This window comes from Rhinoraja longicauda, chromosome 22, assembly GCF_053455715.1.
Source record: "Rhinoraja longicauda isolate Sanriku21f chromosome 22, sRhiLon1.1, whole genome shotgun sequence".
NCBI lineage: Eukaryota > Metazoa > Chordata > Chondrichthyes > Rajiformes > Arhynchobatidae > Rhinoraja > Rhinoraja longicauda.
Window position 1 is genome coordinate 18,270,637 of NC_135974.1, and position 25,594 is coordinate 18,296,230.

Here is a 25,594-nt window from a genome sequence, read left to right on the forward strand (position 1 = left end):
GGGGAGATGTTTTGTTCACTTTCTGGATCCCCACCATCAGATATAAAGATGTCTCCAGATCCCATAAACCACCAGATCCCATAAACTCATGGTTTTCATTTATCACCATGGCAGTCACACAGCGTGGAAAGACCCTTCGGCCCAACTTATTTATGCCAACCAATATGTCCCATCTACACTGGCCCATATCCCTCCAAACCTATCCTAGCCATATACTTGTCTAAATGTTTCTTAAACCTTGCGATAGTACCTGATTAAACTACCGCCTTGGGCAGCTTATTCCATATACCCACCATCATTTGTGTAAAAAAGTTACTCCTCAGGTTCCTATTAAATCTTCCCTCCAAGCTTATGTATTTATCTCAAGTCGTTCATCCATGGAACATTTTAACAAGTTTCTCTACACATTCTCCATCACAGTTATACAATTCCCCACCACAGAGGGCAGATATCACCAGATACCCAGAGACAGAAAACACACAAATTTCTCAATAAAACTTTTATTTCATTTTGAACTGTCTTGCACGTTCTGGATTGACTTTCCATGCAATCCAATTTTAAAAAAAGAAACTTACACAAAGCTAATCGTACATCAAAAAAGACAAATTTAATATGTTTGCTCCACGGTTCCACAATCACATGCATGCTGCAACAGTCACAGAAGTGAATGAAGACAGAATACTGGTCAGTAAAGTAAAAACAAAGCAGAGAGGCAGCCACGAGATAAACAGAGGCAAGACAAGAGGCTGCTCCACATTCACTACCAGAGGTCACCAAAAGTCAGGTAAAAGTAATTTCAATAGTTTTTTAAACAATATAGTGCACGGTACATGTTCCAGTGAACAGACAAAAATGACCTACAGATGAGGGGTGCACATCCGTAAAATGTGATCAAAGAGAAAAAATCAGAAATGCTTTCTGCAGCACTGATATTTTGTACATTCTCACCCAGTATGGGCCCCTCCCCTCTCCATTTTAGCCCTTTCTTCAATGATGCAGATGAGTGCGCAGGTTAACAGAACTACAAAACTCTTAGCTGACACTTAGCAGTCTCTAGTGTGGAGCACCGAGAAGCAAGCCCTAACAATGGATGCTGACAGTAACTCCCAGAGCCTGCACTTGGTGCCGAGAGCAGCAGAGGGGAGGCTAGGCTGGTGGAGGTAACGCCTGCTCTTGGGTACGACAATGATTTTAATAAACGGCATTACTCATAAAGGTGTAGGAAATGATAAATTAAAAGGCATCATACAAATCCCTTCCCCCCCCCCCCCCCCCCCCCCCAAACCACGTCTGGGGAAGGAAAGGTCCAATGTGTCTCAAGCTAAGGTCTGGACTGATATAATTCATAAGTTAGAGAGACTTCTATTTTAGTATTGAAATACCAGAAGCATATCTGCACAGTGATTAGAAATAGGTTGCAGGTGGTTGCTGCAGCTACCAGTTATTACCAAAGGTGAATAGACATTAAAATTAGCAGGAGAGCTTGGATGGATGGGAAGGGATGATGGTGAGGAGTGATTTGATACACACTCAGCAGTGTGGTGGTGGGGTAAGTGAGCACAAGGAGATCAGAGGGAACAGAAAACTGAGCACCAAGCACACCTGATGTAGAATCGTGAACAGAGTCAGATTTGGAAGTGTGCCCACACAAGGGTTTGTGTAGAAGAACGGGAAGGGAAAGGAATGGTGATCCATTCAGAGATCACTGGGGTGATCGGTATTCAGGCCTTTGCAAAAGAAAGAGGTCCCCGTGGCCCGCCTGACAGCGAAAGCGCACCAGCAATTATTCAACCATCTTACTCCCATAATTAGTAGACCCCCTCTGCACCCCGTTCCCAGCGCCATGGGAGCTGTGCAACCACCAACACAGGGATGATAGTTTGCAGCAGTGCTCAAGAGCAGGGAGGGTGAGAGGGCAACGCAATTGTACATGGAGGAAACGATTGAGGAACGGCCAGTTTAAGAGGGATGTCGCCAAGTAGGAAAAGGCAGAAAACTGAACCTACCTCTCGAGGATTGATTCATTTTAACACGCAACAAGTCTCTCACCAAGCAGTGCTCCACCACACCAACTCCTCCCTCCACTCTCACCGTGAACACAGGCCAATTTTACCATCCGAAAGAAATTTAAACATGCGTGCCAGATAACAGCCACCTACCCAAAGAACTGCAAGAAGCAGGATAGCTTAGAGCTACCACCAGTGAAAGACTCTTTCCCCTCCCCCCAATTTGTGGGTGCATCAGGAAACAGGTGATCTGCGTAGGTGATCCCAGAGTTGATCCTAAGGGGATGGGGTGCATTACCTAAAATAAGTCAGTGAGAACCAAGAGGGGAATGGTGGGGCAGTTTGGCAGACAGGAGGTGAAAGTGAATAAATGAAGAAGGCAGCTTGCAGGCTTAATTCTCTCCCTCGGCCTGCTCCACTTCTTCTCCCTGGTTGTCCGAGGTCCACAACTGCGGGAAGGAAACAGGGATCATGTCAGAGTCAAGCAATATTCACAAACAAGGAGCTGCAGATGTTGGTTTACCAAGGAAAAATATATAAAGTGCTGGAGTAACTCAGCAGGTCAAGCATCATCCCTGGAGAACGTGGATGGGCAACATTTTGGGTGGGGACCTTTCTTCAAACTTCCTAGTCTGAGGTCCCAAACTGAAATGTCACCTGTTCTCCACAGAGGTTGTCTAACCCGCTGAGTTACACCAGCGTTTTGTGTCTTTTCAAGGAATATTCAGACAGCAAGCAGAAATTTCCCATTTCTACCACTCGCAAGGAAACTACATCAGTTCAGTGCTGACAGGGTTATTTAAGCAAATAAGCAAAATGACCATCACTAATGTGGGAGCAGGAACACCCTTCACCACACATCCTCCTCCACCACAAGTTGACCATGGCAAACTTATCATTGTAATAACATACCGTCACAACCAAGCAGACACAAAAAGCTGGAGTAACTCAGCGGGTCAGGCAGCATCTCTGGAGAGAAGGAATGGGTGACGTTTCAGGTCGAGACCCTTCTTCAGACACAAGAAGGGTCTCGACCCAAAACGTCACCCATTTCCTTCTCTCTAGAGATGCTGCCTGACCCGCTGAGTTACTCCAGCTTTTTGTGTCTACCTTCGATTTAAACCAGCATCTGCAGTTTTTTTCCCTTCACAACCAAGCAGCTACCTGGCTTTAAGCCTCTCAAATGATCTACAGATTATTAAATGCTGCAGTACCAGAACAGACCCTTCGGCCCACAATGTCTGTGCCAACTATGATGCCGAATGATACTCACCCCACTGCTTGCACATGATCCAAAGAACATAAAACAGGAATAGGCCCTAAATATCAATGTTGAACATAATGCCAAGCTATACTAATCTCATCTGCCTGCAAATGACTCACACCCCTCCATTCCCTGCAAATCCATGTGCCTATCCCAAAAGCTTCCAAACACTATCGTATCTGCCTCCACCACCCCTGACCTATATCCTTCCATTTAATTTTGCTGCTGCTCAGATACCTTTGAGCAGCTCTTCTTTTAATATAGTTTAGAGCTACAGCGCGGAAACAGGCCTTTCGGCACGCTGAGTTCACGCCGGCCAGCCGACCCATACACTAACACTACCCAACACACATTAGGGACACTGTACAATTTTACCAAGCCAATTAACCTACAAACCTGAACGTCTTTGGAGTGGGAGGAAACCGGAGAACCCGGAGAAAACCCACGTATGTCACGGGGAGAACGTACAAACTCCATACAGACAGCACCCGTAGTCAGAAACGAACCTGCAAGGCAGCGACTCTAGCGCTGTGCCACCATGCTGCCGCTCGTCACCATGCCCCCACGGTGTCTGACAACTGTCTTTGCCTTGTTGCCAGTGAACATAACCCAAAACTTACAACTTTGTCATGGCGTCCATCTGGTCCATCAACCACCACTGTTGAACCTTTAAAACCAGTGCTTCCATCCTTAGGCACTCAGAATCATTGATCCAATGCCACAGCGCTCCATCATACCCATGCAATATTTAGGGCATTAGACTATTTTACATCCTCAACCTCATCTGGCTCATTGTGGGCCAAAGGGCCTGTTCCTGTGCTGTACTGTTTAGTGTTCTATTTCCCCCCCCCCCCCCCCCCCCCAATTCTTGTTCAGCATTGCATCATCGATCACTGAATCTATTGAGTAGACAGCACAAAATAGCAGCACAGTAATTAAGAGCAGAGTAATGATAGACAAATTATCACCATGTTAGAGCCATAGCAAAGCATATGGCTGTAATTACACAGGAGGAAAGATTGTAAAAGAATATGTTGAACACACAAATATCCAACAGTTTTGGATGATAATCTCTGTCACACACAATGATTGTACTATGGCCATTTAGTTCCTCATACCCCCTTTTGTTTTACTTGTCACATTCCACATCGGCTTTAGACTTGAGATACAGTACAGAAACAGGCCCTTCCGTGCATCGAATCCGCACCACCCAACGATTACCTCGTGTACTAGCACTATTCCAATCACGAGGAACAATTTACAATTTTACAGAAGTCAATTAACCTACAAACCTGCACGCCATTGGAGTGTGGGAGGAAGCCGGAGTGCCCGGAGAAAATCCACGCAGTCACAGGGAGAACATACAAACAGCACACATCGTCAGGAGCTCTGGCGCTGCAAGGCAGCAAATCAACCGCTGCGCCACTGTGCTATTTCAGTTCTCCTATCTGTTCCTCTTATTTGGTGCCGTCTACATAACAGGCCTTCTGTTCTTTCCTAGACACTTTCCACACTTGCTCAAAATCTGTCGCCTCTTAATGTTTTGCATTCTGATGAAAAGTTAACATAACAATGTTTTAAAGACATTTGGACAGATACTTAAATGAAAGACATGTTTACAGGCCTAATGCAGGTAAATGGGATCAGCATAGACGGGCATCACAGTCCACAAGGAATGCCAGTTTTGTCCCATTTAGGTGCACAGCGGTGCTGCTGGTAGGGCTGCTTCCTCACTCTGCCAGTGACCCAGGTTCGATCCTGACCTTGGATGCTGTTTGTGTGGAGTTTGCACGTTCTCCCTGTGACCACGTAGTTTTCCTCTGGATGCTCTAGTTTCCTCCACATCCCAAAGATATGCATGTTTGTAGGCTAACTGGCCTCTGCAAATTGCCCCCAGTGTGTAGGGAGTGGATGAGAAAGTGGGACAACATAGAACTACTGTGAACAGGTGATCGATGGCTGGCATGGACTTGGTGGGATGCAGGGCCTGTTTCCAAGGTAAAATTAAACTAAAATTATGATTCTAATCCAAAATGTTAATTGGAAAAGCAAACCACGCAGAAGCTAAAAACTTGAAATAAAATCAGAAAATGCTGAAAATACACAGGTCATCGACATGAAATGTTACTCTCCACAGTTATCTGTGTATTTTCAGTATTTTCTTAAGTGTTTATTACACTTTATTACAGTGCGAGTTTCCTTCCAACATTCAGAATTTTACTTTTAATGGTCTACTGCAGTTGGAGTTGACAGTCAATGCTACCTTAAATCAGAGTTCAAATATGCATAGAATACATGCCAAAGTTAGCAGGGGGAAAGGATTTAAGTGCTAGAAATATTCCCCATTTATACAATACATACAGTTAGGTTGTCCCTTAGTAACTGCATAATCAAGGTGCTGTCTTTGTATGAATCATCACTCAATGAGTCCAGTTCTGCAATTGCTGATTCGAACGCCTGCAACATAAGAGAATGACAATAGGTCACCCATCAACCAACAGAAGACTGTACAACCCCCATCCCTTCCCTCCACCTTATCAACAACTGTTACAGTGAAGCTTTCTACAGAGCCTGCTTTTGAACTGAATGGAGTTTCAGCAGAAAACTGTGCTGGCAAACCAGTAACACCACATTCACGGAAACGAGCAAAGATAAACACTGTGGGGCAGCTGGTAGAGCTGCTGTCTTACAGCGCCAGAGACCAGAGTTCAATCCTGACCTCGAGTGCTGTCTGTGGAGTTCACCCATTCTCCCTGCCACTGCGGGGTTCCTCCGGTTAACTTCCACATCCCCAAGACGTGCGGGTTTGTAGGTTAATTGGCCTCTGTAAAACTGCCCCCTAGTGTGTAGCGAATGGATAAGAAAGTGGGATAACACTGAAAGGGGAAGAGGGGCCCCGCGTCCCGTGTTCACATTAAACTCACAAGAAAAGTGTGACTGTAGTCAGTGAACAAGCTGACTCGTTATAACCAGCCTCAGCAGCACTGTGTTGAGGTGCAGTGGCTGAAACCTGGCCAGAAAACAGGAACAATACTAGATTAGGGATTTGCCCTGAGACCCTCGATCAATGGTACAAACATCAAGCAAGAATCAGGGGAGTCCACAATATTCCAACCATTGACCAGTAATACCTAACCCCTCAGCTCCAGTTGTCAAATGTACCTAGGTATAGTGAAATTCATTTTGCTTACAGGTTCAGTAACTATCTTACTATACATAAACACAATCATACTTAGTGCTAGGACATGGGAATAGTAGGTCACATTGAGGCAGTACACGAATTGCCATGCGTCTGGCGCTATTTTATATGATTCAGGTAAAGTCTGAAGAAGGGTCCCAACGACTGATTGTAATCTTTCAGACTGCCCCTAGAATCCGTCTGAAGAGGGGACCTGACCCAAAACGTCACCTATCCATTTTCTCCAGAGATGTTGCCTGACCCACTGAGTTACTCCAACACTTAGTGTCCGAGCCATGAGCAAATGCTGGCCATTTGGAGCAGGACACAAATAGTTAGTGCCATAACCTAGAAAGACTTGCATTGTGTAATAAAAAGGAACTACAGACGCTGGAGAAAAAGGATAGGTGATGCTTTGGGTCAGGTCCAGATGGATCGTAGGGGCAGTCTGAAAGATTACAATCAGTCTAATGAAGGGTCCCGACCCGAAACGTCACCTATCCATTTTGTCCAGAGATGCTGTCTGACCTGCTGCGTTACTGTGTCTATCTTTAAGACTTGCATTATTCTTTGTGATGGTGAAGAAGAAACGATTGTATCTAGTGGAGGTGAGGGGAGGAGATTCAAGCTGCAGGAGGTGGTGACATAAACACTGGCAGTAATCATATCATATCATATCATATATATACAGCGCGGAAACAGGCCTTTTCGGCCCACCAAGTCCGCGACGCCCAGCGATCCCCGTACATTAACACTATCCTACACCCACTAGGGACAATTTTTTACATTTACCCAGCCAATTAACCTACAAACCTGTACGTCTTTGGAGACGTAATGAATGGATCTGACTACAGCACCAAACAGTTTTTGCCACTCACCAGTTTTGCCAGCTGACACGCCTTGTCAGGAGAGTTCAGGATCTCGTAGTAGAACACGGAGAAGTTGAGGGCGAGGCCCAGGCGGATGGGATGTGTTGGCTGCATGCCAGTTTCACTGATTTTAAATGCATCCTGGTAGGCATTTTGAGACTGCTCCACCGTACCTTCAAAAGAGAAATGCTACTCTTGGTAACGGTAGATGGCTGTGCACACAAATCAGGTGGTGTGACAATATTCCATTCAGTTTACAATCAGCTAATGGCATATAGAAACAAAGAACTGCAGATGCTGGCGAATACACAAAAGGACAAAGTAACTTAGCGGGTCGGGCAGCATCCCTGGAGAAAAGGGATGGGTGACATTTCGGGCCGGGACCCTTCAAACCTCCCCCCGACATTCGGTCTGAAGTAGGTCCCGACCCAAAACATCACCTATCCATGTTCCATGTCCAGGGATGATGCTTGATCTGCTGAGTTACTCCAGCACAAGAACAAGCCCTTAAGCTCAGAGTCTGTGTCAAACACAATGCCATGTTAAACTAATCTTCTTTGCCTGCATGTGATCCATATCCCTCCAAACCCATGTCCCTATCCGAAAGTCTTAAACACCACTATCGTATCTGCCGCCACCACCACTCCTGACAGCACGTTCCAGGCACTCACCACTCTCTGCATACCAAAAATCTTGTCCCACACATCTCCTTTAAACTTTCCCCCTCTCACCTTAAACCTATGCTCGGTAGCCTTCGACAGTTCCACCTTGGGAAAAAGGTTCTGCCCATCTACACCCCTCATAACTTTATATACCTATCCGGTCTCCCATCAACCTCCAACATTGTAGAGAAAACAATCCAAGTTTGTCCAACTTCTCCTTACAGTTAATACCCGTAATCTAGACAGCATTGCCGCAACAAAGGTCCTTCAAGATATAACTAGGCCATTCAAACAGCTGTGCCAGAACGTTTCAATTGCTCATCTAGTTCAACCCAACCCTACATCTCACCTGATCAGCGTTGTTTCTATTTCTTGCTTCTCCTTTCTTGTGCTATTTATCTCATCTGCTCCAGCAGTATTTTAGCAAGTCCCTTGCTATTTTATAGCTGCTCCATAAATTCAAATTGTTCCATATTATAACAATGGATAGCACCTCCAACTTCAAAAAATGATAGGAATTGTAAATACAGATCCACTTGGAGACCCGTTATTGTTGGCTGATGTGGATTACACGACCAGACTACTCAATTTAAAGCCTAGCTGTTTGTATCTTTGAAGTACCTTTTGTCTGAAACTTACTGAAAACATTAAAAGCTTATCTTTGGGGAAAGGAAACTTTACCTACTGGTGCAGGCAATAAAATAGAACCAGCTAAACATTTGAAAACACCATCAACAAAGATCACTTCCAAAAATATAAACACGTTTTTAATTTGTTTAACAAGCTGCTCTTTTGGTCCCTAGAGATATTAGGAATCTTTCACGTTCATGTTTTTGCAATGGTTTCCAATATGTTATGGACCTGTGGATGCGTGATGGAAAGATGGATACACAGATAAAGGATCCAAAACTGCAGCTTGCGCAACCTGGAGGATTCCTGTGTAAAAAAACAACAAATTTCAATTAAGTTCTAAATTTTTCAAACATACTCTGCTTCTTGATCTCGTTTGCAACTTCGGAGAGATATCTGTAGTAATCGCCCTTCATCTTCAGGTAGAAGACCTTGCTCTCAGAAGTGGATGCATTTTTGATAAGATAATCGTCCAGAAGGCCCTGAGGTAAAACACAGAAGAAATGTTGGAACTGTGCAATAATTCAACAATTTGATCTCTAGTTTACGTTAGAGATACAGGATGGAAACATGCCCTTCGGCCCACCACATTGATCATCAATTACCCGCTCACACTAGTTTTATGTTATCCCACTTTCTCATTCCTTCATATTAAGGGCAATTTTACAGAGGCCAATTAACTCAAAAACTATAACGTCTTTGGGATGTGGGAGGAAACAGGAGCATCCAGAGGAAACCCATGCGTTCGCAGGGAGAACATGCAAATGCTAGTCAGACAGAACAAAGTCAGGATCAAACACAGGTGCCTGGCGCTGTGAGCCAGTGGCTCGTTCAACTGTGCCAGTGGGCCGCGCCAATTCTCTTGTCACTGGAACTGCCCGACTTGCTGAATATTTCCAGCATTGTTTTATTTCATTAAACTATTGGTTCAGCTTGGGACAAGTGGAAGAGTATGGCCCCAAATCCCTGCACCCAACATAATGCACTGGTATGGTTAAAATATAATTGGAGTACTAATCATCATAGCTCAGAGTGATGATAAAAAGTTTCATACAACCCTCAAGAAAAAAAAAAAAGATTGACAAATCGTCTTGCTATTACCCTGTTGCAAGAATTGCAGTGGCAATTCCACAGGAGATAATTCACAATTATGCAATGCTGGGAATGGAGGAATATGGATTATGTAGAGATGATCACAAGCTTCAAGTTCTTGGGAATAAACATCACCAGACACATCAAAGTAGTGGTCAGGAAAGCATACCAATGCCTGTGTTTCCGTAGAAGGCTTAGGAAGTTTGGCATGTCCACAACAACCCTCACCAGTTTCTACAGATGTGACACAGAAAGCTTTTTATTGAGATGCATCACAGCATGGTTTGGGAACAGCTCCAATCAAGACTGCTAGAAATAGCAAGAGAATTGTGGATGTAGCTCAGACCATCATGCAAACCAACCTCCATGCCATTGATTCCACCTACACTTCACGTAGCCTCAGCAAGGCCACCAGCATAATTAAGGACAAGCTGCATCCACTTTCTCCACTTTCCCATTAGGCAAGAGTCATTGGAATGATTTAGAATCTCTGTAGTTTAATAATCATATGTAGCTGACTACATTACACTCGAGGTTAAATTATTTAGGTTTACAACATAAATCTTACTAGCCACTCCTACGGAAGGAATGCAGTTGGGTGTAAAAAGTAGCATTCCTGTGAGTGGATAGGTCCTTTGCTGACATTTTCACTTCAGCACCAAAGGTGGGTCATGTCTGCAAGTCCCCTACAATTGACAGGTTTACCAACTTATTTTGGACCGAAACACAGAGCGCTGCCTCAAAGTGCTATTATATCTATTATATATTACTAAAACTCTGTTTGTTATTCTGAGGGATGTTAGTCTGAGGGATGTTATCCGATGCCCGTGATGTAACCGTGTTTTTGAGCCCCCGTCACACGGGAATGCGACAATTTTAGGACCACCTTACTCACCTTTGTCTTGGGGACCTTTTCATCCAAGTTCCATTCAAATTGGTTATATTTTTAAAGTTAGAGAGATTTTAAAGTTTAAAAATTACCCTAAAAAAATGATTTCTTGCCATGTTCAGCGTGTGACGTCGCACTGGGACCTGCCTGAGTGACAGCCAATGAGGGAGGGGGGGCAGGGAGTCGCGGCCAATGAGGGTTGGGGAACTGACTTTAACAAATGCGCTCCCCCCCCCCCCGCCGGGAGGATCGGTGCCCATCCCGGCATGCTTCGCACCTCACCTTCCTCCAGTGGTGCAGCGAGGTGCCAGCAGAGGGTCCAACAGGGTGGCCGTCGCCGCTGTTCCCCTCCGCTCGCCGCTGATCAGCGCTGCACGCACAGGTAAGTGGCTTTCACCGCCAACAGGTCCATGGATTGGTAGGGTTGCTGCGGCCAGCACGGCCCCGGGAGAGACTCCCCGCCTGCCACCGCGTCCCGCCCACGGCCCCAGAGCACACTCCCTGCCCGCCAATGGGTGCACGGATAGGTACAATTTCTGGGCCTGGCATGGCCCCGGGGGCACTCCCGTTGATCCGATACGTAAGATGGCCGCCGGATCCCCAACGGGTCTGCGCCTCCGCAGTTGGGGCCCTTTGATGTTGGGCAGGGTTGGGGTGTGGGGGAAGGGAAGTGGGGGGGAGGGGAGTGGGGGGGAAGGGGGTGGGGGGGAGGGGGGAAGGGGGTGGGGGGGAAGGGGGGTGGGGGGGAAGGGGAGTGGGGGCGAAGGGGAATGGGGGGAAGGGGAGTGGGGGGGAAGGGGAGTGGGGGGGAGGGGGGAAGCACCATGAATAACAGGAGCCAGAAAGTATGCAAAAGGCTCTCCCAATTACCATGACAGCTAAGGCATGCTGGCTGCATACTTGTCTCTGCACCAGTAAAGCTGTGGGCTGTAAATCCATTCTGGATGATCAGTGCCTATATCCAGCCTGTGGATGCAGTGCTTTACTGAAGGAGGGGCCATCATCCAGAGAAAGAGCTAAGCTGTGATCCCTACCATGTTCTCAAAGGAAAAACCCCACAGCATTTATTCAAAGGTCAGGAGAGCTCTTGGCTTCCTGGGACTCTGTGTTTTCCAATCAACATCAGTAAAACTATCAGTGGTGTTTGTGGAAACTTGCTGTACACAAATTGTCTGCACTATCTCCAATAGAATATGAAAAGGGGTTTAAGAATAAGGGGTAGGCCATTTAGAACTGAGATGAGGAAAAACTTTTTCAGTCAGAGTTGTGAATCTGTGGAATTCTCTGCCTCAGAAGGCAGTGGAGGCCAATTCTCTGAATGCATTCAAGAGAGAGCTAGATAGAGCTCTTAAGGATAGCGGAGTCAGGGGGTATGGGGAGATGGCAGGAACGGGGTACTGATTGAGAATGATCAGCCATGATCACATTGAATGGCGATGCTGGCTCGAAGGGCCGAATGGCCTCCTCCTGCACCTATTGTCTATTGTCTATCAAGGGTTATGAGGAGAATGGGTTGAGAGGGAAAGATAGATCAGCCATGATAGAATGGTGGAGTAGACTTGATGGGACAAACGGCATAATTCTACTCCTTGAACATATGAACAAATTTAATTTGGCTTTGAATGGGATCAATCACATACCAGAACATCACCGCAGATATCCTGAAGCTCTTTCTCAATCTTCTCTCGGTAAGTTTTTACCATCTGCAGCTTCTTTTCGGTATTGTCTTCTTTCTGCTCAATGCTGGAGATGACACGCCAGGAGGAGCGGCGGGTGCCAACCACATTCTTGTAGGCGACGGAGAGCAGGTTCCGCTCCTCGTTTGAGAGCTCTTCGCCTTTCTCCGCAACGGCTTTCATGGCGGCCGCCATGTCGTCATAGCGCTCCATCTGCTCGGCAAACTTTGCTTTCTCAACCAGCTCAGCTTTATCCATCTTTAAGGCTGTACAAACACAAGAAATTATCCCCATAATTATCAGAGGAGTGCTGTCCTTAGTTTCCATTTCCACATTACACCCATGATAAAGACAATCTGGAGAATGTGCAGGGAGAAACCATACAAGGTTCAGGTGTTTAAATGCTCTGACAGTGGAGCAATTAAATTCTTACTTGCACCAGCACAACAGGCCTATAAACAATACAGATAATATAATAAACAAAAATTCAATAAATAACTTCAGTATGTGCAAAAAAACTAAAGTCCTTTGGGCAACCAAAGACAGTCCATAGTTCACAGTTGAGGTTAGTGTTGTGCAGTGTTCAAGAGCCTGATGGATGTTGGAACAAAGCTATTCTTGTACCTGGTGGTCAGGGGTTTCAGACTTCTGTACCTTCTTTCCGATGGTAGAAGTAAAATGAGAGTCTGTCCAGGGTTTTGTGGATCTTTGTGACACTGGAGGTCTTTTTAATTATGAGTGGCATAAACAGTGTAGATGATTTTTTCACAGGGGTAAAAATGTCAAATACTAGAGGGCACAGCTTTAAGGTGCTGGGGGAAAGTTTAAAGGAGATTTGAAAGATATCTTCTTTCCTCAGAGCAGTAGATGCCTGGAATATGATGCAAGAGGTGGTGGAAGCTGATGAGAAAGCAATGTTTAAGAAGCATTTAGACAGGCCATGAACAGGCAGGGAATGGGGGGATATGGATCAAGTACAGGCAGATGGGATTAAAACAGGCACCATAGTCAACATGCTTTCTGTGTTGTACTGTTTCTACACACATGATAGTACTGTGTTATTCCCATCAAAAAATACATAATACGATATAAAACTTTATTCATCCCCGGAGGGAAATTGGTCTGCCGACAGTCACAACACACAAGGTGCACAAAAACTTGAAATTAAAAGTGAAAACAAAAAGAAAAAGACAAGCGACTGTTGGCTAGCTGCCATATGCTCAGCACCTTCACCGGAACAAATGAACAAACAGACATTCCCTGGGCAGAGGATTGTAAACAAGAATGCCCCTCCCACACCAGGCCCCCCTTTGTTTTCCCACCGTCCCTCACAGCGATCCCCCCATGCCGGGTCCCCATTGTTCTTCACGGTGGTCCCCCCACGCCGGGTCCCCAATGTCTTCCCCTCCTCCTCGTCGACCGCGAGGCACAACTGCTGCCAAGTCACCTGCTGTCGCCGCCGAGGCTCCCATCACCGCAACCACTGAGCCTCCTTCGACCGAGACAAGCCTCGCCACCCGGCTTTTCCGCAGTCCCCTGGAAGGCCTGTGGGTCGAGTCGGGCCTACTGGGGCGTGTCCAGTCTTCGGTGGGTGCACGGGCCTGCGTGACACACCGGGACACTCCCGTCGCCGCGCGCGACTCCCCAGGACTCCCGCGGCCGTGCACGGCTCCCCTGTATACTCCCGCCGCCGCTCACGACTCCCCAGGACTCCCCGGGACATTCCCGTCGCCGCGCGCGACTCCCCAGGACTCCCGCGGCCGTGCACGGCTCCCCTGTATACTCCCGCCGCCGCTCACGACTCCCCAGGACTCCCCGGGACACTCCTGCCGCTGCTCGCGACTCCCCAGGACTCCCGCGGCCGCGCATGGCTCCCCGGGACACTCACACCGCTGCGGTGCCACCAACATGGAGTTTATTAAGTAAAGGGCCTGTCCCACTTAGGTATTTTTAAGGTGACTGCCGGCAACTAGGCTGTCACCAAACATTCGCTGGGGTGTCGCGGGCATGATCGTGAGGAGTCTTCAATGAATCGTAGCGGATCTCGGTGCGACGGCAAAAAAAAATTCAGATAGAAATTTCTTGGCGACAGCTAGTTGTCGCAAGGTATCGTAGCTTATTGCGGGCGCTGTCGCATGCTGTCCCCAGGTTTGCTAGGTTGTCGTAGATGCATTTAGAAGCACGTAATATTAAATTAAGAAAAGGCATTTGAAGATACCAGAAGATAGTTTTGTTTAACCAATTTATTTATCGTCAGGACACTTGACAGGTAGATTAGAGGCAACAGTTTGATGGTCAGGTAAGCGTGGGAATTTCGCGATGTTTCCGAAGATGGTGTAATCTCTTAGCCAGGTGCTAGTTTCCCAAAAAACGAACTTGTATCGACCTGACTCGGCATTGTCGTGGTCATTGTAGTAGGGTAAAATTAAATTTTGCCGATCTGCTACGACTTTGACAGTCGCCGGCAGTCGCCTAAAAAAATCGCCTAAGTGGGACAGGCCTTTAATTAGTTGCACACGTTTCCCTGTGGTTAGTCATTGCTGGAGCCTGCCCATGTAATTTAGGAAGAATATTTTTTTCTAAATTCTCAGTTGGGCAAAATTACAGGAAAATGTATAACATGATAGAAATGAAAAATACATTCATAAGAGAGAGGCTTGATAGCTTTTAAACCAAAGACTACTCATATTTTTGCTAGCAATTCTTATAAAGGTACATGGAGCTGGGTTAACTAGGTCTTAGTTTGCAAATTAAGCTTGATCTGGTCTTCAAAAACAGTGCAGGATTCAATAAGATTGTGTAAAGATGTTCACACTTTGGTCATAAATACAAGATAGTCACTATTAATCCAGAGGAGGAATTTAGAAGACATGTATTATTAGTAGGTCAAACATGGATTCCTTCAAAAGTGGATGGACAGATAGGCTGAGACTAAGACTTAGGTGGAGTGAGAACACCAGAAAAAACATTGACCTAAATAGCTTGTTTGACCTAAATGTTGCAAAAAACATGTCAATTCACACAGGTGGATCAAATGATTTGAAGACTTTTATCCTTGCATTTATATAGATCATTATTTCTAAGTTGACAATCAATACACTTGCTCACAAACTAAATACGTGAAATAGAAAGCAGCTCACAAACAGCAATACTTCCAGTTTTAGATGTAGCATGTAACTGCAGTTTAATCACATTTTTACTTAATAATTAGCATAAGTACCTTGATGTCAACATTGCAACTAAGAGCTACAACAAATTAAAGTTGCCTCCATGCTTTTGAAGTCAAGGCAAACATCAGGCAAACTGCGTCAGCTTGGCAGAAAGATACAGCATGGATATAGGCCCTTCGGCCCACCGACACAACACCAACCATCAATCACCCAGTCACATTAGTTCTATGATATCGCACTTCCTCATCCATTCCCTACACACATGGACAACTTTACAGAAGACAATCAACCGACAAACGCACACGTCCTTGGGAAGTGGGAGGAAACCAGAGTACCTGGAGGGAACCCACAGGGAAGACGTACACACTCTACACAGACAGCAATCGAGATCATGATCGAACCCAGGTGTCTGCTGCTGAGAGGCAGCAGCTCTGCGGTGCCACCCAGAGTTAGTCACTCAAACCAGATCCTTGCACAATTGATGATTAGACATCAGATACAAAAATAAATAAATAATAATCTTGTAGAATCATTTGTTGCTTTCATACATGGAAAACGGAGTGAAAGTGATTGTTAAATCAGTGTGGTGTAGGTGGCAGGTCTGCTGGCAGTGACAGTCCCACGAATACTGATAGGGGCAACAATTCAAATTTTGAAGGGATGGTACTGCTTTTGAAATTTAATAGGCGAGTAGGAAGTTTGTCAGAGCCCTGGGCTGATATATGAACAACACCAATTTCAGAGTTCCATTACTATGCCCTGAACTGAAATATTATCCCACTCAATTACACCTGCCAATGTAAAATAAAGGAACCTATTGTCTTCAGAGTCTGGAACAAAGTTAAAAAGGCAAATCAAGCACAAAGGATTAAGAATTTGCAATGTGTTAAATGCACCTGCAGAAGAGATCTACTGACAACAACAACAAAAAGACAGGCTGCTTTCAAAGATATTTGGGATGTTTGCATATACAGAAATACAATCTAGCAAAGGTAGACACAGAGTACTAGAGTAACTCAGCTAGTCAGGCAGCATCTCTGGAGAAAAAAGATGTGTGATATTTCAGGCCCTTATTCAGACTCAATTTAAAGAAGGGTGCCGACCTGAAATGTCACCCATCCTTTTTCTCCAGAGATGCTGCCCGATTTGCTGAGTTGCTGCATCACTTTTTGTCTATCTTTGGTATAAATCTGTATTTACAGTTCCTTGTTTCAACACAATCTAACAATTTCCTTGGGATCACAAGCCAACACGCAAACCTCAAACTCAAGTCTGGCAATTCTTTGCATCTCTGCACAAGAGATCTCACTGTGGAAATCAGAAATCTCCTGTAGTGTACCAAACCAACGATAATGCCTAAACGCGAACCAACTCATATGAACCACTTGTCTTGTTTATATTGAATCTTCCATATTTGAAAGTTTCAAGGTAATGGGGTTTTTGGGGGGGATGAGAGTGGGGAAGTAGGGTGATAGAAAAATCAATGTGTTGAATATCCCAGTGATCCTACTCATTTCCTGACCACTGGTCTTGGGTGCTGGCAGAATGTAAATATCAAATGGCCTATAAAGCTTAAGAGAGCGGAAGCGAAGAGCAAAGTAAGCCAATGCCAAACTAAAAAGACAATGGTAGCAACATGCAAATTTCATAGGGATAAACAATCCCAACAATTGATCACCATATGGCTTTAAAATACAGCAGCTAAAATTCAACAGTTTGAGCAGGTATACTGGAGTAAAATCAGTCTAGGAGGGACATGGAACAGATGCAGGCAAGTGTTTAGTTCATTGTCACGTATACGAAGGTACAGTGAAAAGCATTTTGTTGCGTGCTAAACAGTCAGCGGATTTACATTATTACAATCAAGCCATCCACAGTGCACATACACATCATAAAGGGAATAATGCTTAGTGTACAGTAGACCAGCTCTGTTAGATAACCTGGTCGGCATGGACACATTGTCATTGTTTTACAGCACAGAACCTGTCCAAACAATAAAGGCTACACAGGTTAAAATACATAGCAAGGACTCAAAGTCTACATTAAATCAAATTAATAAGATGAAAAAAAAATCAACAAATTGCAAAGCATCAGAATAAAAGCAAAGAACATCACTGGGATTGATGCAGCCTTGAGCAAAGGTACAGAGGAAGAGAAAACACAGAAAGCAACAGAGTTGAAGGGTATGGAAGAGAACACCAAATAACTTTTTGTTCAGTTGAATGCATCGAAACGAAAGAGAATACAAAACGTGAACACTGCCTGGTACATCACAGGTACTGACCTCCCCACCATGGAAGGGATCACTAGGAGGCGCTGCCTAAAAAAGCAGTATCACCAAAGACCCAAACCACCCTGCCCATGCTCTCATTTCACCACTGGCACTGGATAGACAGAAGTCTGAAAAGGTTGAGGACAGTTCTCCCCAACAATTATCAGGAACACTACTAACACTAACTAAACTATGAACTGTCTTGGTTGCACTAGGGACTTTGGGTTTTTGTTTTGCATTAATGTTTTTAAAATAATTTATTGAACTTTCTTTTATTGAGTTACCTTATGATGAATGATGGCAAAGAAGATAGAACCTTTCCCGTAAAAAGTAGAGACGGTCTGCAGTGCACAAAGTTTTTCTAGTGCAAACAATGCCTTTTAGAACGCAGGAACAGGCCCTAAGGCCCACAATGTCTAACAAACAGGACGCCGTTAAACTAATCCCTTCTGCCTGCACGTGATCCATATCCCTCCATTTCTTGTATATTCATGTGCCTTTCTTAAAAGCCTCCTAAATGTAACTATCTTATCTGCCTCCACCTCCACCCTTGGCAGCGTGTTCCAGGCACGTGCCACCCCATGTAAAAAAACTTGCCCTGTACATCTCCTTTATATGTTGACCCGTTCACCTTTAAGCTAAGCCCTCTAGTCTTTGACATTTCCATCCTGGGAAAAAGGTTTTGACTGTCTACCATATCTATGTCTCATAATCTTTATAAACTTTTATCAGGTCTCCTCTCAACCTACGGTGTTCCAAAGAAAATTATCTGATGTGAAGGTCTTTACCATACTATCATCAACAGTTCAACGAGACCAACATAGATGATCACTCCTACCTTCTGATACTCTGATCTCACAGCCCAGCACAACACTCCTGTCATGAACACAAGCTAACATCTTTAGAACCCGGCAATCTTATGACCAATCAAAATGACGATCTACCTACATCTACAAAACTATCATTAATTTTAACAAAACATAACAGAAGTCTATACATTTGCGGAAAGATCACATCCTGAAATGCTGCCCATCCATTCCTCCCAGATGCTGCCTGACCTGCTGAGCACCTCCAGTACTTTGTTTTACTCAAGATTCCAGCATCTGCAGCTCCCCATGTTTGCATCTTACTGCTCCACAGTAAAATCTCCTCAAATTATGACTACTTTGAAAAAGTTCTCCTCTCTCTCCAACCCAATCCGAAATGTCACCTATCCATTGCCTCCACAGATGCCTCCTGATCCACTGAGTTCCTCCAGCACATTGTGTTTTGCTTAAGATTCCAACAACTGCAGTTTGTGTCCCCACATTCCTCCCTTTTCTGGTTTCACTCAACACCTTTGTTAGATTCCATCCACAGCATTTGTTGTCTCCTCTTTGTTGTCCCTTCTCTCCCCAACCAGCACCATCTGCCCATGAAGTCCTCACCTGGATTCACCTATCCTGGCTGACCTCACCCTTTGTACTGCCAGTCTCTCATCCAAACATTCGGAAGAAGGCACAGGAGTCTGAAAACAGTGACTCCAGGTTCAGGAACACATTTTTCCGAACAACCATCAACACTACAAAAGACTAACTAAACTATGAACGATCTTGGTCGCACTCAGGATTTCGGGATTATTTTGCATTTGTTTTGGGTTTGTAATTTATTGAACTTTATGTTTATATGTTAACTATGAGTATTGTGTTTAGAGGTCTATTATGCTACTGCAAGTAGGAATTTCACTGTTCCATTGTTGGTACATGTGACAATTAAACACTCAAGACTCAGCTCTGATGCAGAGTTTTAACGAAAAACGTCAAGTATCCCGTTGCTTCGACAGATGCTGCCCAACCTAGTGAGTTCCTCCACCAATTTGTTTCCTCCTCCCAAATTGACTACTGTGCTTTCTACACGATAACATTAATGCTGAAAGTACTTCACAAGCTGAGATCCAGAAAAACATTTCAGAAATTATTTTTCCACGGTCTTTATAAATTTGCAATTTTTTCAAGTTTGAGTTACAATTTTAAAAATGTTCTAATATTTTACAGTTTTAATAGTTACATTGCCTGAGAACCTGGGCCAATTCTAGGATGGTTCAATTAGGGTGGGACACTTATTCTGCTGGCACAGTGCCACCAAAAGACAGGAAGTATTCACACCCATTACTCACCACTAAATGTGCCAGGTGCTCAATGTGCAGAGTGAACACTCAGCATGGATCTGTCATCTACAAATTTATTTTTAATTAAAAATATAGCCAAGCTGGGGAAATGCCAGGGATAGGTCTGAACAGACCAGACAACTGCTAAACATGTCTTTGGAGTCCAATCAGCCCATGTTACTCACTGTGCTGACTCTGAAAGACCCACCCCATTAGAGGCAGATTCACAGGCGTTGCCCATAGCCGTTCCACTCCCACCCCTGCAGGCACTTTGCAGTTCTTTATTCACACTCTTACGAACAAATTAAAATGATATTTCAAGAGTGCTGTAATATTCAGGTACCTTCTCTTAGAACAAAAAGCAGTAATCTGATAGCTCACAATATCCTTAAAGCAATACAGCCACGGACAGTATTATGTGTGCTCGAATTTAGCAGCAAAAGCAGAGTAAAATGCGCACTGTTCTTTAGACAAGTAATGGAACACGTTTGTTGCCACAAACTCCCTCTTCAACTAAATTTCAGTCATGCTGAAAAAGTAAAAACTTGGGATTTATACGGATTTTTCAAACCTTTAAAAAGTCCAGAGAACTTCACAGCTATGTTATCAGAACAAATGACACAAAGCCACACAAGGAAATATTAAAACCATTAAATAAAGCTGGGTCAAGAAGAAGTGGTTTTTAATGGGTGAAAGTGAAAAACAAGGGAGGAGGTGAGGTTTAGGAAGTTTCAGAACTCAGAACTTTGGCAGCTGAAAGGAGAAGCCAGCAGAAGAGAAATAATTGAAATTAATAAAGCACAAGAACCCCAGATTGAAGGAGCACAGGATGCAGAGGGTTGGAGATGAGAATGAGAGGGGAGAAAAACACCATGGAGGGATCTGAAAAGGAAGACAAGAATTTTAAAAGCAAGGTGTGGTCAGACAAGAAGCTAGCGTGAGCCAGCAGTCACAGGGCTGAGGTGAATAGGACTCGTGAGTATGAAGACAAACAGCAGAGTTTAAAATAAGTTTACAAGCAGATTTCAATGCAGTATTGGTGCCCCTTATGACGCAGTTCATTAGTGGCAAGATGGATGACCGTGAAAAATACAGACATTGCATTGCAAGACTCATAACAGTTAATACTACTTGCCAAATCAATCCCTATCATTTTAACATCTTAATTCAGCTACAGTAACACCATTCAGTAACAAGATTTTAAAAGAAACAATTAGTTCCATACACTAGAAACGAGAAAAGTGATCTTATTTTATGCAAGAGTTGAAAAGCCCACAGAAACGCATACTAATTGTACCAGTGTCTATACCCTCTGTTTAAGGTCGCTAATGTTATGCCATTCGACCACACAGGATTGCTTACCCTCTCACATACACATTAACTTGCAACGTCTATACAAGTAATCTTCAGGTCTCTTCACTCGATTAGCGACCTGCTCACAGGGTAAATGCAACTGGAGGGACTACACCCACTGCAGAAACCCCAAAGTACTCAGATTGTGATGTAACTTGCTTCATTAAACTGGTTCAACCAGTACTCTCAGCAAGAATAAACAAGTTGCTGCAACTTTTGAAGGCTAAGAATCACAAAATGATCGGCTCTACACCAACTTTAAGGGAGCTAAAGCAAACATCGAATATGCTGGAAACAGGTAGGACAGCACCTGGCATTTAATTATTTGCAGGCACCACCCCAAAACTGCCTGTTCATTTACTGCATAGAACACAGTACATTGAAAAGTACAACATAGGATCAAGCCCTTTGGCTCGCAACACCCATTCTGAACATAATGCCAAGCTAAACTAACCTCCTCTGCCTACACATGATGCATATCCCTCCATTCCTTGCATATCCACATGCCTATCTAAAAGCCTCTGAAATAGCGCTATCGTATCTGCCTCCACTATCACCCCAGCAGCACATGCCAGGCACACATCACTAAAAAAAAGCTTTAAACTTTGCCCCACTCACCTTAAAGCTATACCCTCTAGCCCCTCTGCGCTGAAGATATTTAAAATCACATTCGATGTGACGGCAGCAACTTGGGCCTCGACGACAACGGGAGCCTCGGTGGCAGTGGGGCCTCGCGGTCGATGAGCGTGAGGGAGGAGAAGACAATGGGGACCCCACCTTGGGGGACTGCCGTGAAGAACAATAGAGGACCCGGCCTGGGGGGGGGGGACCGCTGTGAGAACAAAGGGGGACCCGGTATTGGGGAGGGGGGCACTCTAGTTTAGAATCCTCTGCCCAGGGGATAAGTCTGTGTTTATTTGTTTGTTTGTTCATTTGTTCTGGTGAAGGCGCTGTGTACACAGCAGCCAGCCAACAGTCACTTGTCTTTCTTTTTTTCACTTTTAATTTCAGGTTTTTGTGTACCTCGTGTGTTGTGATTGTCGGCAGACCATTTTCCTTCAGGGGATGAATAAAGTTTTATCGTATCTTATGTATGGGCTAACAAGGATCCAACTTGGTCCGAGCAATTTCTAGCATTAAACATTCTGCTTAAATTAGTCAAAGCAATCAAAGTGCATTGCAATGTGAACTACAGAGCAAGTCATCCTCAATCCAAAGACTTTAACCAAATACAATATGCATTTTCTATATTGTACAACATTTTAAATATTAGAAAAGTGGATTGTGCGCCTTGAGATGCTTCACTTTATCTAATCACTCTAATCTTTGCCCTCAGTTTATACTTTGCCAGTGAATGCTTGATTTTTCATCTATCTCTAGGTTGCTGCAATATCTAAGCAAAACACAAAATGCTGGAAGAACTCAGTGTGTCAAGCAGCAACTCTGAGGGGGGAATGGACAGGCAAAGTTTTGGGTCGGGACCTTTACTACAGTACCTCAACCTCAGTTTCTGCAAATGCCAAGCCAAACACAAAGTGTTGGAGGAACTCAATGGGTCAAGTAGCATCTCGAGGGGGAATGGACAGGTGATGTTTTGGGTTGGAAGCCTTGCTACAATATGTCAATCTTTGTGCACAGCACCATGAATCCATTGTTTCCAACAGGTCTTTCTATTATTGCCCCAGCATCTCCCAGAATTATTACCCACTGCAGGTGCAATGTTAATATAGTGCATTTCTGAGACTTGTCGTGCAAATCATGAGTTATTCCACTGCAATACCAAGCAATTAAGAGTCCCCAATGCTTTCTCCATTTCTTGTCAAGCTCACTGATCCAATATATTGGACCCTGCCAATTAATCCCTTATCCCTCATGCAGGCTGTTGGTTTCAATTTCTGCGTCTCCCCCTCCCCCCCCAACTACACCGACTGGGCCCAACACTCTTCCCTCATCGTTATTATGAATACATGCCAAAATCAGCCAGCTGTTATGTCTGGTCTACCATTTAAATAATGACTAACCTTTCACTTCAGAGCCATTTGCCTCAAAACCTCCTTTCATTTGATTCCCTTAGTTCAGGGATACAGTATGGATACAAGCCCTTCAGCCCACTGGGTCCCCTATGTCTTTCCATCACCTGTTCACTAGTTCTGTGCTATTTTCACATCCACTCCCGGCACTCTAGGGGGCAATTTGTAGAGCCCCATTAACCCACCAACCTGCACATCTTTGGGATGTTGGTGGAAACCAGAGCACCCAGAGAAAACACAGTCACAAGAACGATCAAACAGACAGCACCCGTGGTCAGGATCGAACAAGGGTCTCAGGCATGGTATGGCAGCAGATCTACCAGCTGAGCCATTGTGCCACCCCATTAAAAGCTACTTAATTGGCCTCTGCCTTAATCATACCACATGACTGGAGCACCTCATCACTCACCGCCAGTTAATTGCAAAGTTGAATCTCTTTCCAACTTCTGGCCGGAATGTTTGACTGCTTGAAACAGAGCTGTATTCAAGACATCAACTCTGCAAGCTTGCAAGAATTTTGATCTTTTTGAAAAAGATCACATCTTCATCTAAAATCAAGAGAGCAGAAGCAACTCTGCTTAATGTCTACTACTCATAAAACAAGCCCATGAACCAATATGCCAATTTGCTGAGCCTTTGCCAAACCTGCTTTCTCTCAAACAGATCCTTCCAGAGAAGTTACACATTGCTGGTGATTTATGCACAAGGACAGCCAAGTCCCTTCCTCAGGACACTAGCAGCTTTCAGCCTCTCACCAGTTACAAAATACTCTGTTATGCCCTCTCCCATTCACTGCACCATCTACATCATGTAAAAAGACCCTGTGCATCTTCCTTCCTGATGGCTGTCTTTGGTATCTTTAGCAACTTGGATATATTATACTTGATCCAAATCAATCAGATTGTGCAGGGTTTGGAGCCCAGCAATGATCCCAGGAGCAAAAACAATCTAGTTATTATGTGATTCCATTCACCAGCACTTCCTCTGTAGTACGTCAAGGCCCCCAACCTGCCCCCCCCCCCCCCCCCAGTGCAGTCCAGCCTCCATCCATTCGTCCACACTGCAGACCAGCCCCCTCACGAACCTGCCCTAACCCTTCTCACCTGCCTCCACTTACCTCCTCCCTCCCCTTCTTTCCTTTCTCCACCATGCCACCTTTAACCTTCCAACTCTCCCTCCCCTGCGCTTCCCCTTAGAATAGAACAGCACAAGAACAGGCCCTTCTACCCACACCCAACATGATGCCAAGTTAAACTAATCTCCTCTGCCTGCACATGATCTATGTACCTCCATTCCCCACATATCCCTGTGGCTATCTAAAAACCTCTTAAATGCCACTATCATACCTATGTATAAAACATGTATCTATGTATAAAACATGCCACAAATCTCCTTGAAACTTTCCCCACCTGACCTGAAAGTAATGCCCTCTAGTCTTTGACATTTCCTCTATAGGAAACAGCTTCTGACTGTCTACTCTATCTGTGTCTCTCATAATTTCATATACTTTTATCCAGTTTCCCCTCAATTTCAAGCATTCCAGAGGAAATTATCCAACTTTGTTCAACCGTTTCTTCTAGCTAACACCTCCAATTCGGGTAGCACTCTGGTAAACGTATTCTGTACCTTCTCCAAACCTTTCCTGTAGTTGGATAACCAGTACTGCACACAATTTCCACCATGCCCCTTCCCCACCTTAAGCCCCTACCTCGCTCTTCCTGTACCTCTCAACCCAACCTGTCCACCTGTCCACCTTCCCACGCTTCCACTGTTCCACTCTCCCCCTACCTTGGTCTCCACTCGCCAGTTCTCACCCTCCCTCTTATATCCCATCCACCTCCCCTCCCTCACCCATTTCCTTCACATCACTCCTCCATTCCTCCTCCCTCCACCCTTCTCCTACTCCCCCCCCTTTCCACTCCTTGCCCTTCCTCTCATCATTCCGACTTAAACCCATTCTCCCCCACCCTTTTGCTCCTCCCTCTCTGCTCTTCCCCTCCCTACCCTCCTCATCTCCCTTTTCCTCCCCACCCCCTTCCCTCCACACCACCTCAACATGTACTCCTCTCCCACCTTCAGTTCCCACTCTTCCCCCTCCCTCCCTCAGTCCCCGCTCCCTCCCCTCACTCTGCCCGGGCGTGGCTGGCAGCGGGTTTAGGAGCGGGGCCCGGCTCCTTGAGCCGCCCCCTCACTCACGTTATCGCCGCTCCCTGCCTCAGTCTCTGACTACACGCTTCCGCTCCCCGCTCCTTTCCGCTTCCGTTTCTCCCCCCTCGGGGTCACCCAGGCAACAGTTGGGCACGGGGTCGCCAGGCAGATTTGCAAGGAGTGTAACGTCACTGTTGCTGTGGCAACCA

The 25,594-nt window shown here is 45.0% G+C and overlaps 1 protein-coding gene across 4 annotated transcripts; it reads right to left on the reverse strand.

Annotated features, from left to right (window-relative positions):
- Positions 1-484: 484 nt before the first annotated feature.
- LOC144604457 (14-3-3 protein beta/alpha-B-like) lies at positions 485-25,594 on the reverse strand. 4 transcript variants are annotated; one of them, XM_078418900.1, is made up of 7 exons: positions 25,434-25,594; positions 23,647-23,785; positions 12,231-12,532; positions 8,968-9,091; positions 7,327-7,490; positions 5,632-5,727; positions 485-2,455 (listed from the first exon to the last, which is right to left on the reverse strand). In XM_078418900.1, exons 3-7 carry the CDS (start codon positions 12,522-12,524, stop codon positions 2,399-2,401), a joined length of 735 nt encoding a protein of 244 aa, XP_078275026.1. In that variant the 5' UTR covers positions 12,525-12,532; positions 23,647-23,785; positions 25,434-25,594; the 3' UTR covers positions 485-2,398. The 4 variants fall into 4 exon arrangements, with proteins under 4 accessions (XP_078275026.1, XP_078275025.1, XP_078275024.1 ...); XM_078418899.1 differs by lacking the exon at positions 23,647-23,785; XM_078418898.1 differs by lacking the exons at positions 23,647-23,785; positions 25,434-25,594 and adding an exon at positions 23,229-23,597.

What these genes read in the sequence shown, in the direction of transcription:
- LOC144604457 (XM_078418898.1), bottom strand. Translation starts at nt 23,268, where the DNA reads ATGAAAGGAGGTTTTGAGGCAAATGGCTCTGAAGTGAAAG. An exon ending in AAATGGCTCTGAAGTGAAAG is followed by an intron (nt 12,533 to 23,228) that starts GTTAGTCATTAT and finishes GTGTTTGTACAG; the next exon opens with CCTTAAAGATGGATAAAGCT. An exon ending in AAACGAGATCAAGAAGCAGA is followed by an intron (nt 7,491 to 8,967) that starts GTATGTTTGAAA and finishes TCTCTTTTGAAG; the next exon opens with GTACGGTGGAGCAGTCTCAA.